General features: G+C 47.5%; 1 protein-coding gene across 1 annotated transcript in view; it reads right to left on the bottom strand.

The window, feature by feature from the left end:
- DAAM2 (dishevelled associated activator of morphogenesis 2) overlaps nucleotides 1-13,876 on the bottom strand; it is a 117,344-nt gene that overhangs the window by 16,387 nt on the left and 87,081 nt on the right. Inside the window, exons 12-17 of the mRNA XM_081827550.1 lie at nucleotides 12,777-12,835; nucleotides 12,457-12,641; nucleotides 11,543-11,842; nucleotides 6,507-6,614; nucleotides 2,958-3,064; nucleotides 1,652-1,809 (exon numbers count right to left, since the gene is read on the bottom strand). Of these exons, the coding sequence (XP_081683676.1) occupies nucleotides 1,652-1,809; nucleotides 2,958-3,064; nucleotides 6,507-6,614; nucleotides 11,543-11,842; nucleotides 12,457-12,641; nucleotides 12,777-12,835 (917 nt within the window). The remainder of the gene's footprint in view (nucleotides 1-1,651; nucleotides 1,810-2,957; nucleotides 3,065-6,506; nucleotides 6,615-11,542; nucleotides 11,843-12,456; nucleotides 12,642-12,776; nucleotides 12,836-13,876) is intronic.

The following is a 13,876-nucleotide window of genomic DNA, read 5'->3' as shown; positions in this document are numbered from 1 at the left end:
GTAGTGTCATTTGCAAATATCTTCTCCCATTCTGTGGCTTGCCTCTTTGTTTTGTTGACTATTTCCCTTGCTGTGCAAAAACTCTTTATCTTGATGAAGTCCCAAAAGTTCATTTTTGCTTTTGCTTCACTAACCTTTGGAGATGTATATTGAAAGTATACCATTCTTAAGTGCACAGCTCAATGATTTTTTTCTTTTAAACCCAAGTTTGTTGAGGTATAGTTTACATAAAATGTATTTATTTTTTTTAAAAGTATTTATTTTAGTGAGAGAGGGAGAGAGAGAGAGAGAGAGAGAGAGAATGCACACAAGCAGGGGGAGGGGCAGAGGGAGAGGAAGAATCCAAGCAGACTCTGTGCTGAGTGCAGAGCCCCACATGGTCTCAATCCCAGGACCCTGAGATCATGACCTGAGCCAAAATCAAGAGTCAAATGCTTAACCGACTAAACCACCCAGGCACCCCAAAAAGGCATCCATCTTAAGTGTGCAATTCAAAGAGTTTTGACAAATCCACCCACTGAAACCCCATCCAGATTAAGATACAGATTTCCATCCCCTAGAAAGTTCTCTTCTATTGCTTCAATAAGCCAACCCATCCCTCTCCCCATTATAGCCTCTCAACTGAATTCTATTACCTTAGGTTAGATTTGCCTATTCTTGAACTTCATATAAATGGATTCATGCTGTGTGTTTTCTTTGGTGTCTGGTTTCTTTTGCATAACATAATGTCTGAGACTCATCCATGATCTAAGTATTGGTAGTTTGCTTTTTATGCATTGCTGAATAGTATTCTATTGTAAGGATATACCACGGTATATTTATTCACTTTCTTATTGATGGACAGTTGGGTTGTTCCATGAATAAAACTGTTATAAATATTCTTGCATATATCTTTTATAGTCAATGTTTGCACTCATTTCTCTGTATCTAGCAGTGGGACTGCTGGGCAGTAGGGTAGGTTTAGCCTTTGTGCGTACTGCCAAATTGTTTTCCAAATTATTGTACCCAATGAGAATTCCAGTTGCTTCATGTTCTTGCCAACATTTGGCATTGTCAGTCTTTTCAATTTTAGCTATTCCAGTGGGTGTGTGGTTCTGCCTCAGTGTGATTTACTGTATTTCTCTGATGACTAAGAGTGTCGAGCCACTTGGAAATTCTCTTTCATGAAATACACGTTCAAGGCTTCTGCTCATTTTCAAGTGGAGCTGTTTGTCATCTTCATTCTTGGATTTGAGAGCTCTTTATTCTGAATAGGAGATCTTTGCTAGATGTACATAAAGCAAATGTCTTCTAAGGTTTGGCTTATCTTTTCACTCTAGTATTGGTACCCTTTGATGAACAGAGTTCTTAATTCTAATGAGGTCCAACTGATGGTGGTTTTGTTTCATGCCTTCTAGGTTTCTCTTGAAGGATCCAATAAATTGAGGTGGAAGAGATTGGGGGAATATATGACTATGGGTCACTCTGACTTTACCTTGAGACCCAAGGGGGGGATCATAGCTCATATCTCCTGTCAAGGACCTCAATCCCCTGGAAAATATGCAGCCTTTCCTAGCCTCCCCTCAGAAAGGCTGGTCCAGGGAGTTTCTATAAACCTCTACCCAACTCCTCATCCTCCAGCCTGATTTCTCCTTGACCTAAGAGTCTTGGCCTCTCTGGGGGCAGGAAGGGATGCAGCTTCCCCCTAGTTTCAGCTCCCATCCCCTCCCCACCAGGGGCCTCACCTGCTCCAGCATGTCCTTAGCAAGGTCCTCCTGTTCATCCATCTTCAAGATGGCCTGCCGGATCTCCTCATTAGAAAGCTTCAACCTAAGGCAAAACACTGCCCCTTGAGCCTGGCCCCTCTGCTCAGGACAGACCCCAGCCCTTCTCCTCCCCTGCGTTCTCTCCCTCATGTGAACATGGGAATATATTCCTTAGTGCTCCCCCCTTACTTCCCCTAAACTCCTATGGTTCACTCCATAAACTAAATAATGAGATATTTTAGTTTCTAAGTATAGACTTGAATCTGGTGTCTTGCTTGAGTCTCTGTCATAACTGATAGGGACGTTTGAAAAGGGCCATCTTTAGTGTAGACAGAGAGACAGGGTAAAGGTCTCTGATCCTTCTCCTTCTTATGCCTAAAATATCTACTGCATCTCCATGGGAGGATGGGAATATCGGCAGGCCATGAAGGGGGCTGTTTCCTGCTTCCTTCATTGTCAGAAGACAGAATAGCTCTCAGTCTTCTGATAGCACCTCAGCTCCCACATGGCTGTTCCCATACGTCTTGCTGTCTGGGTGAGGGACAAGCCACCCCCCTCCACACACACACACACACAGCCCTTCCCTATCCCCTCCAGATGCACACCACTTGGATCCCTCGAGATACAGAACTCTCCCTCACCTTCAAGAGAGAGAAACTGAGGCCTGGGGCCTGGGGGAAGAAAGGGGAATGGATGTCCCAGAGATGGCTAGGGCAGCACTAAGAATAGTATGGGTGGTGGTGCCCTCTGACCCTGGCTCAGGCGGGAGGCCTTGCACAGAAGTGGTGCTGTTAGCGCAGATACTGCCCTGTTTGTTCTGCAGCCGTGGGAAATGCTTGGGGGCTGAGATCATGCTGCTCTGTGGCCTAAGCCTAGTGGGGCCCTCCATGGGCTTAGAGCAATTCTGTTGCCAGATGATGACCAGGCTGGTCAGGGATGTCGTGACAGGGGCAGTTTCCTGTCTGCAGAGCCCCACACTACTGCTGAACATGGGGTCCCAAGAGAGGGTTCTAGATCAGTGGTCTCCTACCATTCCCAGAGCACAGCAGGGGAAGTGGAGAGACTGCTGTCACCCATTCCTCTGCCACCCCTGTCCCCCAGACATTCAGTTCCACTGTAGGTTTTTGCTCTAGCCCTCCCAGGGCTCTATTCCTTGTGGGAGGGACGTTCATCCCTCCCACCAGAGGCTAACAAGGCAGGACAAGCACATACTTAGAGAGAAGGATGATGCAGTTCTGTGCCCTTCGGCCGTCAATGACTGATAGCTCTTTGACCTTGCGGGAGGCCAGGTAGATGTCCTCCGTGGAGCCCAGCTCTTTCTGAAACCAACAAGCCAAATAAAAAGGTTGAGGTATGCGTGTGTTCCCCAATCCTCTCCTTGCCCACCCTCCAGGAGCCAATCCCACACCAACCAGGGGATGTTTCTGGTGTGAGGGGAACAAAGACAGAAAGAAAAAGACAGGAGAGAGAGAGAGAGGAAGGTGGTTAATAACCATCTCTACTAGGAGGCATCTGGGACTTTACCATGGGCTAGAATGGGTTGGGGGCAATGAAAAGCCCCCCTTTTTAAAGACTGCCCTTTCTGGGCAAACTAGAGAAGGAACTGTTCCAGTGGGGGAACTGATCCCTATGGCTTTGGGCACTGTTATGATCCCCAGCATCCCAGAGAATCAGCCCTCACTCCACCACCCTACCCAGAGAGCTTCCCCAAGCTTATGATGAGAAGCTGGTCCGAAATCCCCATCAGGCTACAGTTCCTGGACTCCTGGAGACTTCAAGCACAGCCCATGTGCCCAGAGTAGAGGGCATCTACAACTCCTGAGGTGAGGAAACTGAGGCAGAATTCCATGAAGAATTATCTTCACTGGGGTTCCAACAGCAGATTCCCTCAAAATCAGATTCCTTCCCTTCTCTTGGGTCCTTGGTGAGGTAGACAGGAAACTAGTTTTTACCCTGGGACATCCCTCCAAGCACATGCTCTATATTGCACAATTCCAGAGGCTGCCATTCACATCATTATCCTTGTGAATTGTACCCTTGGGATTGTGCAGTGCCCAGCCTATGCAGTCTTACAGGATGGCCTTGCTTGGGCCAGGTAGATAAGACAAAAGACCTAGAAGCTTTCTCCTTAATCCAGTAGACATTCACCTCCATTGCTGGTAGGGGTCTGTTTGAATTACTTCCCTCCTCTACATTTCTGCTTTCTCTTTGGGAACCCTTTCCTGTGTTGCTTATAGGGATGGGTCATAAAGATAGAAGGCAGAATGAAAAAGCCCTCTCTTTTGACCAGTACAAGGTAGCAGCCCAGGACAGTGGTTAGAAGTTAGAGTGTCCAGAGCCCCAAGAGTGACTCACCTGCTGAGAAGGATTAGTTATCAGCTCCTAGGCAGGTAGCAGCCACAGCCAACAGAGAATTAAACATGCACAATGTTAGCCAAGAGGTTCAGGGACCCCAGGGACAGTAGGAGAGACATGGAGACCCCTGAGCATTTACTCTGTCTACCCCATCCCAATGAGACCCACATGGTTGGAGATGGAGACTAACAATTAGCCCTGGACAGGAGGTGCTTCTAGCAGACATGCACTCACGGAGAAGCAACAAAGTGGGGAGTAGGCAGGTCCCCTGCCTGCCCTGGGCCCAGTGGGACCACCACTCCCCAGTTGGGGCAGGCCCGGCCCCCAAGCTTCCCAACCCCAGGCCTTGGCTGCTATTCTTCCCTCTTCTCTGTTGGGAAACTGCCCAGAGGGCAGAGAGCATTTCTCTCTGCTGGATAACTTCATCTTTCTAAACAGAAGAGGAGATATAACCAGAAGGGGCCAGAAACATGCAGAAGTTGCATTCATTGAGGCAAATGAAAGCAGGTGTCCCCGAATTTCACCCCTTTCCCTTTGTCTTTTGATTTCCAAGGGAGCTAAGGGGACAGAGCCCACACCCAGTTCTTCCTTTCGGACCCTGATGGAGTTGAAGTCACTAACTCAGGAGCTGCATAGGACATAGAGGAAAGACCACAGCTCATAGGACCCCCCTCCCCACCAAAACATGCACCCTGGGACCTAAGATAGGAAGAGGAGGTCACCAGGGACCAGGGCCACACAGCCTCTGGGATCTTTCAAGCTCTGCTGCTGTGAATTCAGCCTGAGGTTGGGAGATTCACCAAGTAACAATAGTCTGGTTGAGCCCAGCCCCGAAATAGGGGGTTAACAGAGGAGTCAGGGGACAAAAGGGGACTTTCCACCTTAACACTTTTCCAGTCACCAAACTGAGAGGCCCCAAACCCAGTCTGTTCTAAACCCCTTAACCCCTCTTTCCCCACTGGATCCCATCCTAGCCCCACCTCAGGGCACAGAGACTGGGTGGGGTGGCCTGGAACCCTGGCCAAGAGAAAGACTTTCCAACTAGGGGGAGGTGTGTGATTGGCCATGCCTGATACACCCCTTGCACATGCTCCCTCCATCCCACTTGGGAGCATCAGTGCATAGGAGCACCAAGGACTCAGAAGAGCCCCTTCCCACTCCTGTTAGGCCACAGCTGCTGCCGGCAGCCATGCCAGCCTGATATGGGCAGAGGCTAAAAATGTTGCCTGGAATTAGGGTAAAGAATCAGATACCTTGGGCACCTACATTTAAATTAAATAACAATCATCTGTTTTTTCTAGAATCCCAAGTCAGGATCAGAGCCCCGCCCCAACTCTGCCCCTTTGGCTAAGCTCCTAAGAGGAGTCTCATGTGCCCTCAGGAAGGATTGCCACAGGCCTGAACTTGGCAGAAAGCAGTGGGGAGCCCAGCCACAACATGCAGCTGCTACCCAGGGCCCAGGAAGATGCAGACCCCACTCACTGGCACCTGGAGTATCCTCAAGTGCTGGCACCCTGGGCTCAGCAGAGGGGACTGGAGAAAGTGGCACAGTGTGGAAAAGAAACGACCCTCAGAGGGAGACCAGAGAGAACGCACTCTAAAGCCTCGAGGCTGGGAATGTCCAAACTGGACTTGGGGGCAGGGACCCCAGATGTGCTAGCTACAGTGCAGATTCCTCGGCCCCGACTCATCTTTCGACTCACATTCATGCGAGGATGAGGTATGAGAATCAGCATGTTTGGCAATCCCCACTGGCACTGCCTCGGGAATGCCCTGCGTTCTGCCACCCTCCCACTCCTCCTACTGCTGCTGGAAGAGCAGGCTGACTGGCCAGCCATCTGTAAGCAGTGTCTGCAGAGCAAAGCCCAGGGCTCTCCCAGCCCTGCCCAGGCCCAGACCCAACCTTAACCCCCTAACAAGACCTGGAGCAGCTCCATCTTCCTAGAAACATTGACGTCCTCGGCTAACTGACTTGTGTGGGGCTGTTGGGAGAGTATGGTGGAGAAAGCAGTTTGAAATTTATCATGCCTGCTAGGTGTAGTCTCTAGATCCTGGGGTCAAAGAGAGAACAGAGGTCAACAGTGGCCAGGGCTGTGACTCCACCTCCAGTGCTCCAAGATGAAGGACAAATGGACAAAATGCTATTCCATCATTCAGTGTGTAAATACACACAACTGTGTGCCAGAACTGGAGTACAACAGGATATTTCCCCTACTGCACTGCATACCTATAATTCTGATCCATGTACCTGGCAAAGCATGGTACCTAATAAGGAATAAAATCATTCAGTATACCTGGGAGGAAGGGAGGGAGAAAGAAGAGGTTGAGGGTTGGGTTCAAGGGGCACAGGTGAAGTCAAAACTGGAAGTCAAGACCCGAGAAGATGGGGGCAGGGAAAGGTCTTACCTGGTGCCTCTGATAAGCTGAAAACATTTTTTCAAAGTCCTCTAGGTCCAGAATCCGAAATACCTGCATGTCATCAATCTCATTCCATACGGTACCAGGGACACGTTCCTAAGATTCAGGACAGGGAGAAGACCCAATGTTCGACTCAGCTCCTTCATGATGGACAGGTCCAATGCCTCCCTAACTCCACCTGTTCCCAGCTGCACAAACTACAATAGTCAGGCTTTCAGGCCTTCAGAAAGGGGTCAATTCATCTCCCCCAAACCTTCAATACATTGTTCCAGGGCAGAGGCCAGAGACAAGCTCCTTGTCCTCCCTTTCTCATGGGGCCACATAGACGTGTGCTCCAGAAATCAAATGGAGGGCAAGAGTGATGGGTAGGCAAGTATGAAAGAGGGTATGAAACTCCTTCCTGAAAAACAAAACCAAACCAGTGTTCTCAGGGCACATTCCCTAAATGTCAGGGTTGGCTAGAGTCACTGCAAGGAATAGTGCCCACACATATTTGAGATCCTCAAATCCTCAGTGCGCACTATATTTCCTGTATCTGAGATTGTCATTTTATCTCCCACGGGGTCTTCCTCCCACTTTCCCAGATTCCCAGAAAGTGGACAAATGCCAAAGCCTGGAACATTCCTGGCCCCTAGAGTGACTGTTCAGGCCAACAAGACTGCCACAACTTCCTGTTGGTCAGACTCAGGGAAAGTGGCTTATCCCTCATGGTTGGGATGAGTCCAAGGGTTTACATTCCAAGGCTTCTCCACCTAAGCACTGCCCCACCTCTGTGTGGGACCCTGACACTGAACCCCCACTCCAGGGAGAGGCTCCTTCAGCAAAGCCAAGAACACCCCAGTGGTCTTACAGCACCTTGAGCCATTGCTCAGAGGGCAGAGAGCACAGCCTCTTCAGAGTACTCACTTCTGTCCTCCCAGGAGTCCTTGCCTCATTCTGAGCTTTGCTGTCCTTTAAAATGGAATCTCCCACCCTCCTCTGCCTAGAGGGCAGCCTGGGGAACCTTCCTAAGGCCACCACCCCCTCCTCCCTCCATCTCCCCCTCAGCAAGGCTTAGAGAGAGAAACATACCTTTCACTCACTTTTATTTTCTTAAACTCTGGAAAGGGGAGGCTAGGCCAGAGCAGGGGGGTGGGGCGGGGACATTCCTGTGGCCTTTCTAAGGCCAGGGACCCTCTTGTGGAATGCCGGGCTGGGAAGCTCAGAGCAGCAAGGGATACAGGCAACTGGCCAAACCCAACACAGACACATTCTTTTCATGGCAGAAACAACCACTGTGTGTGTGTGTGTGTGTGTGTGTGTACACAGGAGCACGCGTGGAGTAGGGGAAGGGGACAGGGGAAAGAAGCCAGGCCCCTGGAATGGGGTATGTGGGAGGCAGAGAGAAGACGGGAGGGGGAACTGAACAGGAGAGCAGGGAAGGAAAACTGTCAGTGGTTCCCATCTGAGTCTAGACCTGGGGTGGAGGTGGGCTCCATGGGAAATCCCACACAGGTAAAGCTTGCCACTGTTCTTTACTCCCAGTGAGACCAGGCTAAGAAAGGGCTGGAATGCAAGAGCTGGATGGTTAACACTAGGGAGAGTTTCCCCTGAGAGAATGGACTGAGTGCCCAGCTCTCCCACCGTTCTTGCCAAATGCCACCCCATCCCCATATGAAGCCCTTTGTGGAGGTATAGCTGAGCGTGCTCTGGAGCCATAATCCATTTCCTAGTATTCTCCACATCCTACACTTCACCAAGTTGCCCTGCTGTGCCCACCGTGCAGAATGATCCCTGACTTTAATTTTTGTATCACTCTGGCCAAAACCTCATCACCACCAGTCTAGATCCCTGGGACTTCTGCCCTCTAGAGACACCCTTTATATGACAGAGAAATCTTTCTCCAAAACACTTTTCATTGTGTTTCTCTCACTGAGCATTTGGAGTCCAACAGAGCAAGCTAGCTTGCACTCCCAGCCTCATCACTATGTGGGACTGTTGGCAAATAGAGGAGTGCTATTCTCTTCTCATTTCACATAAAAGAAAGCAGGGTCTCAGTGACGCTTGCTTACTGAGTTGAAGGATTAGGTGAGATAACACACTTAAGGCATTCATGGCTGTGCCACTAATAACTCACCTAATATTATTACGAATTTCTGTGTTAGTCACTGTTCCAAATACTTCATATGTCAATTAATCCTCACAATGATCATTTGATATAGATGCCATAATTACCCCCATTTTATAGAACAGGAACCTGATGCCCAAATGATTAAATAACTCCTGGTCACATGATTAAAAGCTTGGGAGTGGGCTAATAGGTCCACAAATATTATTCAATCCCGCCCACCCACCCCTGCTGAGAAATGTCTACAACTCCTGCGAATCCTCCCCATTACCCATTCCATCAGACCTGTACTTTCCAGTCCAGGAATGAAATTCTGGCCTGCTTTGGGTCCCTGAGGAATTTATATAGATTTTATTATTACTAGACCCCAGAAAAAATCCTAAGTACAAAGCTCTATTTGATGAGAATGTTGCAAAAATATTAGTTGCCTTGTCTGTTTTCCTTAATTGTTGAGGTGCCTAATCAACTTTTCATTACCTTTTAAAATTTTTCAGTTATACAAAAAGGCAACCTACTGAATGGGAGAAGATATCTGCAAATTATATATTCAGTAAAAGGCTTAATATCTAAAATATATAAAGAATTTACACAACTCAACACCAAAAAAAAAAAACCCTAAATAATCCAATTAAAAAATGAGCAGAGGACCTAACTATGCATTTTTTCCAAAAAAGACATATAGATGGCCAACAGACAAATGAAAAGATGCTCAACATCATCAGGAAAATACAAATTAAAACCACAGTGAGATATCACCTTACACCTGTTAGAATGGCTAAAATCAAAAAGACAAGAAATAACAAGTGTTGGTAAGGATGTGGAGAAAAGAGAATCCTTGTGTGCTGTTGGCAGGAATGCAAACTGGTGCAGCCACTATGGAAGACAGTATAGAGATTTCTCAAAAAAAAAATAAAAATAGAGGGCGCCTGGGTGGCTCAGATGGTTAAGCGTCTGCCTTCGGCTCAAGTCATGATCCTGGGGTCCTGGGATCGAGTCCCGCATCAGGCTCCCTGCTCCTTGGGAGCCTGCTTCTCCCTCTGCCTCTCTCTCTCTCTCTGTCTCTCATGAATAAATAAATAAAATCTTTAAAATAAATAAATAAAAATAAAAATAGAAATACCATACCATAGCATAACATATAGAGTTGTAAAACCACTATGCTGTACAACTGAAACTAATGTAACATTGTGTCAACTATAATAAAAAAAAAATTAAACTTTTTTTAAAAGAAAGCAAAAAAAAAAAAAACACTTTAAGTTTTAAGTACAGGAGATAAATTTTTTTTTACCACAAAAAAGTATATATATTATTTCTGATCATGAACAGTGAACGTTTCTACACAGCCTGTGGCCTTTGGTTCTGCAGAGCTGTTTGTCCGCTTGCCTCATGACTGTGGGAAGGACACACAGGGCGCAGCTGTGCAGTGCAGTTGTCACAAATGTCAACCATGTGGCTTCAAAATTCTGATAACAGGTGGCTCTAAAATTTTACCAACTTAGATTAGAGATGTTATCAGAAGCCCAGGAGACTGTGAGCTATATTCATGCTTTGTCTTTCCACCTCGATTATAAAACCAAAGATAGAAGGAATCTTAGAAATCTCACAGATGAGCAAACTGAGGTACAAAGTGAGTGATTTATTCAGGTTGCACAGTTTATTAGAGCCAAACCTGGTTTAGTTAGAGGTTAGAACCTCCCCTTCAATCCCTTCCCAGGATCTCTAGATGTTTCCTTGAACAAAATTCCTAATTTGCCAGATTCAAAGCTCTTACAGGGCAATGCTTTGTTTCACCTCTTATTATTACCCATCACAATCCCCAGCAAAAAAGTTTACACAAAGCAGCCCTCAGACTGACTGGCTAGCTGGTCTACCATTATGAGAGCCAGCTAACACATAGCTGGCTGGCCACCTATTTCACAATCTCACATCTCTTCCCACTTGAGTCTCCATCTGAGCTCATTTAAGCTAGCATAGAATGGTACAGTTATGAATTCCCCAAGAGTTAGACCAAGAGGTTCATACAACAAGGTCAGAGGACATCCATTAGTCCCAGCTCCAAAATGATGTCTGCATGGCTGCTACTGAAGTGTGTGTATGGATCAGGCTAATTGAACTCAGTTACCATGTATGTGTTAAACCTCAAGGACAAAGCCACAGGTCCTAATAGGATTTAGTACAGAACCAGAGGCAGGGCTTGACCCAGGCTGGAATTGGCCTTAAATTACTAGCAGTCTAAAGCAACCCAGGTTATCTCTACTCCATGCTCGTGAGAGTCCAACAGAGCAATCTTACACGTGGACCTGGGATTGGTGATTATTGTGAATAATATTCATGAGGGCCTCTCACTGCTGAGCAGTCTAGAAAAGTACCCAGTGTGTCTACCTTCCCCTCAGGAGGATGCCAAAATGACTACAACTTGACATCCAACTCTTCATGGCAAGGGTGCTGTCCTGTCCCCTGCCATGGCCTCATCATTTCAGTCCTTTGAACACACTGCCCTGATCTTTACCATCTCTAGACCTTGGTCCAAGTTCTTTGCCTATATCTTCCACCCTTTTCCTCAAATAGACCCTATCCTTAAAATTCTGGCCCAGCCATTGTATTGTCTAGAAAGTGACCCTGCTTGGTCCATGCTCTAGTATCAATATCACTCCATTAACCCTCAGCACATACAAATTCTGTCTGCAGGTGGCTTTACCAATGTGAGCCTTAGCACATGCCAGTGTAGATGTTCTTCCCAGTGAACAGTGAGCTGTCTGACATCAGCAATCCCATCTTCTGCATTTACTATGCTTTCCCTTATCCCCACCAAAGAAGGAACCCAGAAGGGGCAATCTACAAACAATGGGCAGGCACTCCATGGGGCTGACTGGCACTGACTATAGGAGAATGGACCTACTGATCTTTTGTTACTTACCTCATTCAGCTTGACCCAGTTGAAGGACTTCAGTGGATGGGAAGGCTGGGGAGCACACTTCTTCCTGAGTGGGATGTCATTGCTGGGGCAGGGGTCTGGAGGGAGAGGCAGGCCCATGCCGAAGCACGGTGGGGCACCGGGGGGAGTGGGAGGCCCACCAAGTGGAAGAGGTGGTGGTGGAGGTGGAGGACAGCAGGCAAATGGGAGAGGGGGCGGAGGTGGAGGCAGGTCATTGGTTGTCATTGAGGAAGACAAGGTAAGTGGGCCCCCAGGGGGAGGTGGGGAAGATACAGGTCCTGTCTGTGGGGAGACAGAAAAATTGAAAAGACAAAGCTATCAACAATGATGCCTTTCAGGTCCCCACCACACTATTCCTTTCCTTATTCTTATTCTTCATCTACACTAGAACCCCAATCCTGCTCTCACCTCCCACATGCATTTTGCTCCCCCATTTCCTCTCTGTATCCCAAACATCCAACATACACATAGACACAACCACAGCCACATACACATAGGTAAAACACACATGCATAACACTGGACAAAGTCATAGTTATCACAATGCAACAGCAGAAACAATACATATGGTTGTATAGGCTACTGTCTGCACAAGGGCATCCGTCTGCTCAAGGGCATCCAGCTGCACAGGGAGGAGTGTGCAAAAGCATACTCGCACTCTGCTTTCCCGGGTGTGCTTCCTGGGACAGTGTCACCCAGGGGAAAGGGCACTGGTTTTTCTAATTAACACAAAGGTAGCCACCTTTGCAGCCTCACAGTTCCCCTCTATCCTGGCCTGAGGTCCTCCTCTAACTTCTCCTTCATCCTGGGGTCCTTAGTCTTTCCCCACACCTGTTCTTCCCACTTTATCCTGAAGGTCTCAGCTCAATATGTAAAGAGAGGAAGGTGTCCACATACTGAAATTTCACTGAGTTGGGCTACCAGCTCTGCCACTTGTCCTCGAGCCTGGCGCAGCTCCTGGGACTCTCGGGCCAGTTTATCCTTCATCTTGTTCAGTGTCCGCATCATCTCTTCCTTCTCCAATGTCTTTGTCTCACATTCTCTCTCCTTCCTCTCTAGCTTGCTCACCAACTCCATGTGTTCTGGGATGGGGGTGGGACAGGAGAGGAAATGGGAGAGACAATATGAATCTGTGTGGGTCTACCTCTAATAGGTCCTGGGCTGGAAAGGGGAGGGGTTGTACAGAGCATGCAGTGGCTTTAGGCAGAGCCCCTTACCTTTCCGGAACTTCTCTGCCTGGTCTCGCCACTGTTTCACTTCATTCTCATTGATGAGCCTGGTGGGGAGTACAGGAAGGGTCTGTTGATTGTTGGCTCATAACTTCCCAGAAGACATATCATCCCCCTATTCCCCATATCCGTTCTATGATCTCCAATCTGTCCAGCCACATCAAGGAGGCTAGGATTTTGACTCTCCAGATGTCTCTCCAGGTTCCCAGCCCTGCCCAGTTCTCATGTATCTCTCTGTGGACTGTGAAAATTGAAAAGACCCTTAAATAACTTATGATCCAACCCCTTGTGATATAGTTGAAGTTCCTGAGACCAGAAATGAAGACAACAGCTTAACTAATGATAGAACTAGGACTAAATCTCAGGCTTCCTTTAGTCGTCTGATGACTTGTACTCCCTTGTAAAAATAAGTTTTTTGCACTGAGAGAGATCAAAATATTGACCCTACCATGGTCTAGGCTTCCAAAGACCAATGTGTAAGAGCAAGAGAAATCACCCACCTCACAACACAGAATGAGTATGTTGAGGGTGAAGAGGGAAATGTATCTAAATCACAGGAAGTCCTCACTCATGTCAAACTCTTGGAATGGGGATTAAGCTATTACCTAGACACCAAAGTGTAATAGAGATGAAATCCCAAAGTGAGATCCCAATAATTGTTTTTTGTTTGTTTGTTTTTGTAACTCTGAAATTGTGGGAGTTAGATCCATGAATCTTGGTCTCCTCAATCACATCAAGGATATAAAGAGGGGACAGAGTATGGAAGGGGACATAATTTGTGAAGAGAGTTCTTTGGAGAGAGCCATTGCTGTCCTTCTTGGAGGTGCTACCTCCTTCATCATCATCCACTAGCTTCTTTAGACCACTCAGAGAGTTCTGACCCACATCTCTGATGTTAGGAGGGAGGCATAGTGGACTAGGGTCCAACTTGGGGCCAGGCAGGTCCAAAGACTGAAGAAATATTAACCGGGAGAGTGGTGCTGTGCTGGGACCATCCAGCGCTCCTAGAGTTTATTGGTACAGAGACTGCACAAGAGTTTCTCATGGACCAGATGTAAGCATCATGGAGAAATTGGGCTGATGCCATT

The sequence above is a fragment of the Leptonychotes weddellii genome, chromosome 8 (assembly GCF_054177405.1).
Source record: "Leptonychotes weddellii isolate Sample4059 chromosome 8, ASM5417740v2, whole genome shotgun sequence".
Lineage (NCBI taxonomy): Eukaryota > Metazoa > Chordata > Mammalia > Carnivora > Phocidae > Leptonychotes > Leptonychotes weddellii.
The sequence above is the reverse complement of the archived record's forward strand: the minus strand, read 5'-3'. Positions and strand labels throughout refer to the sequence as shown.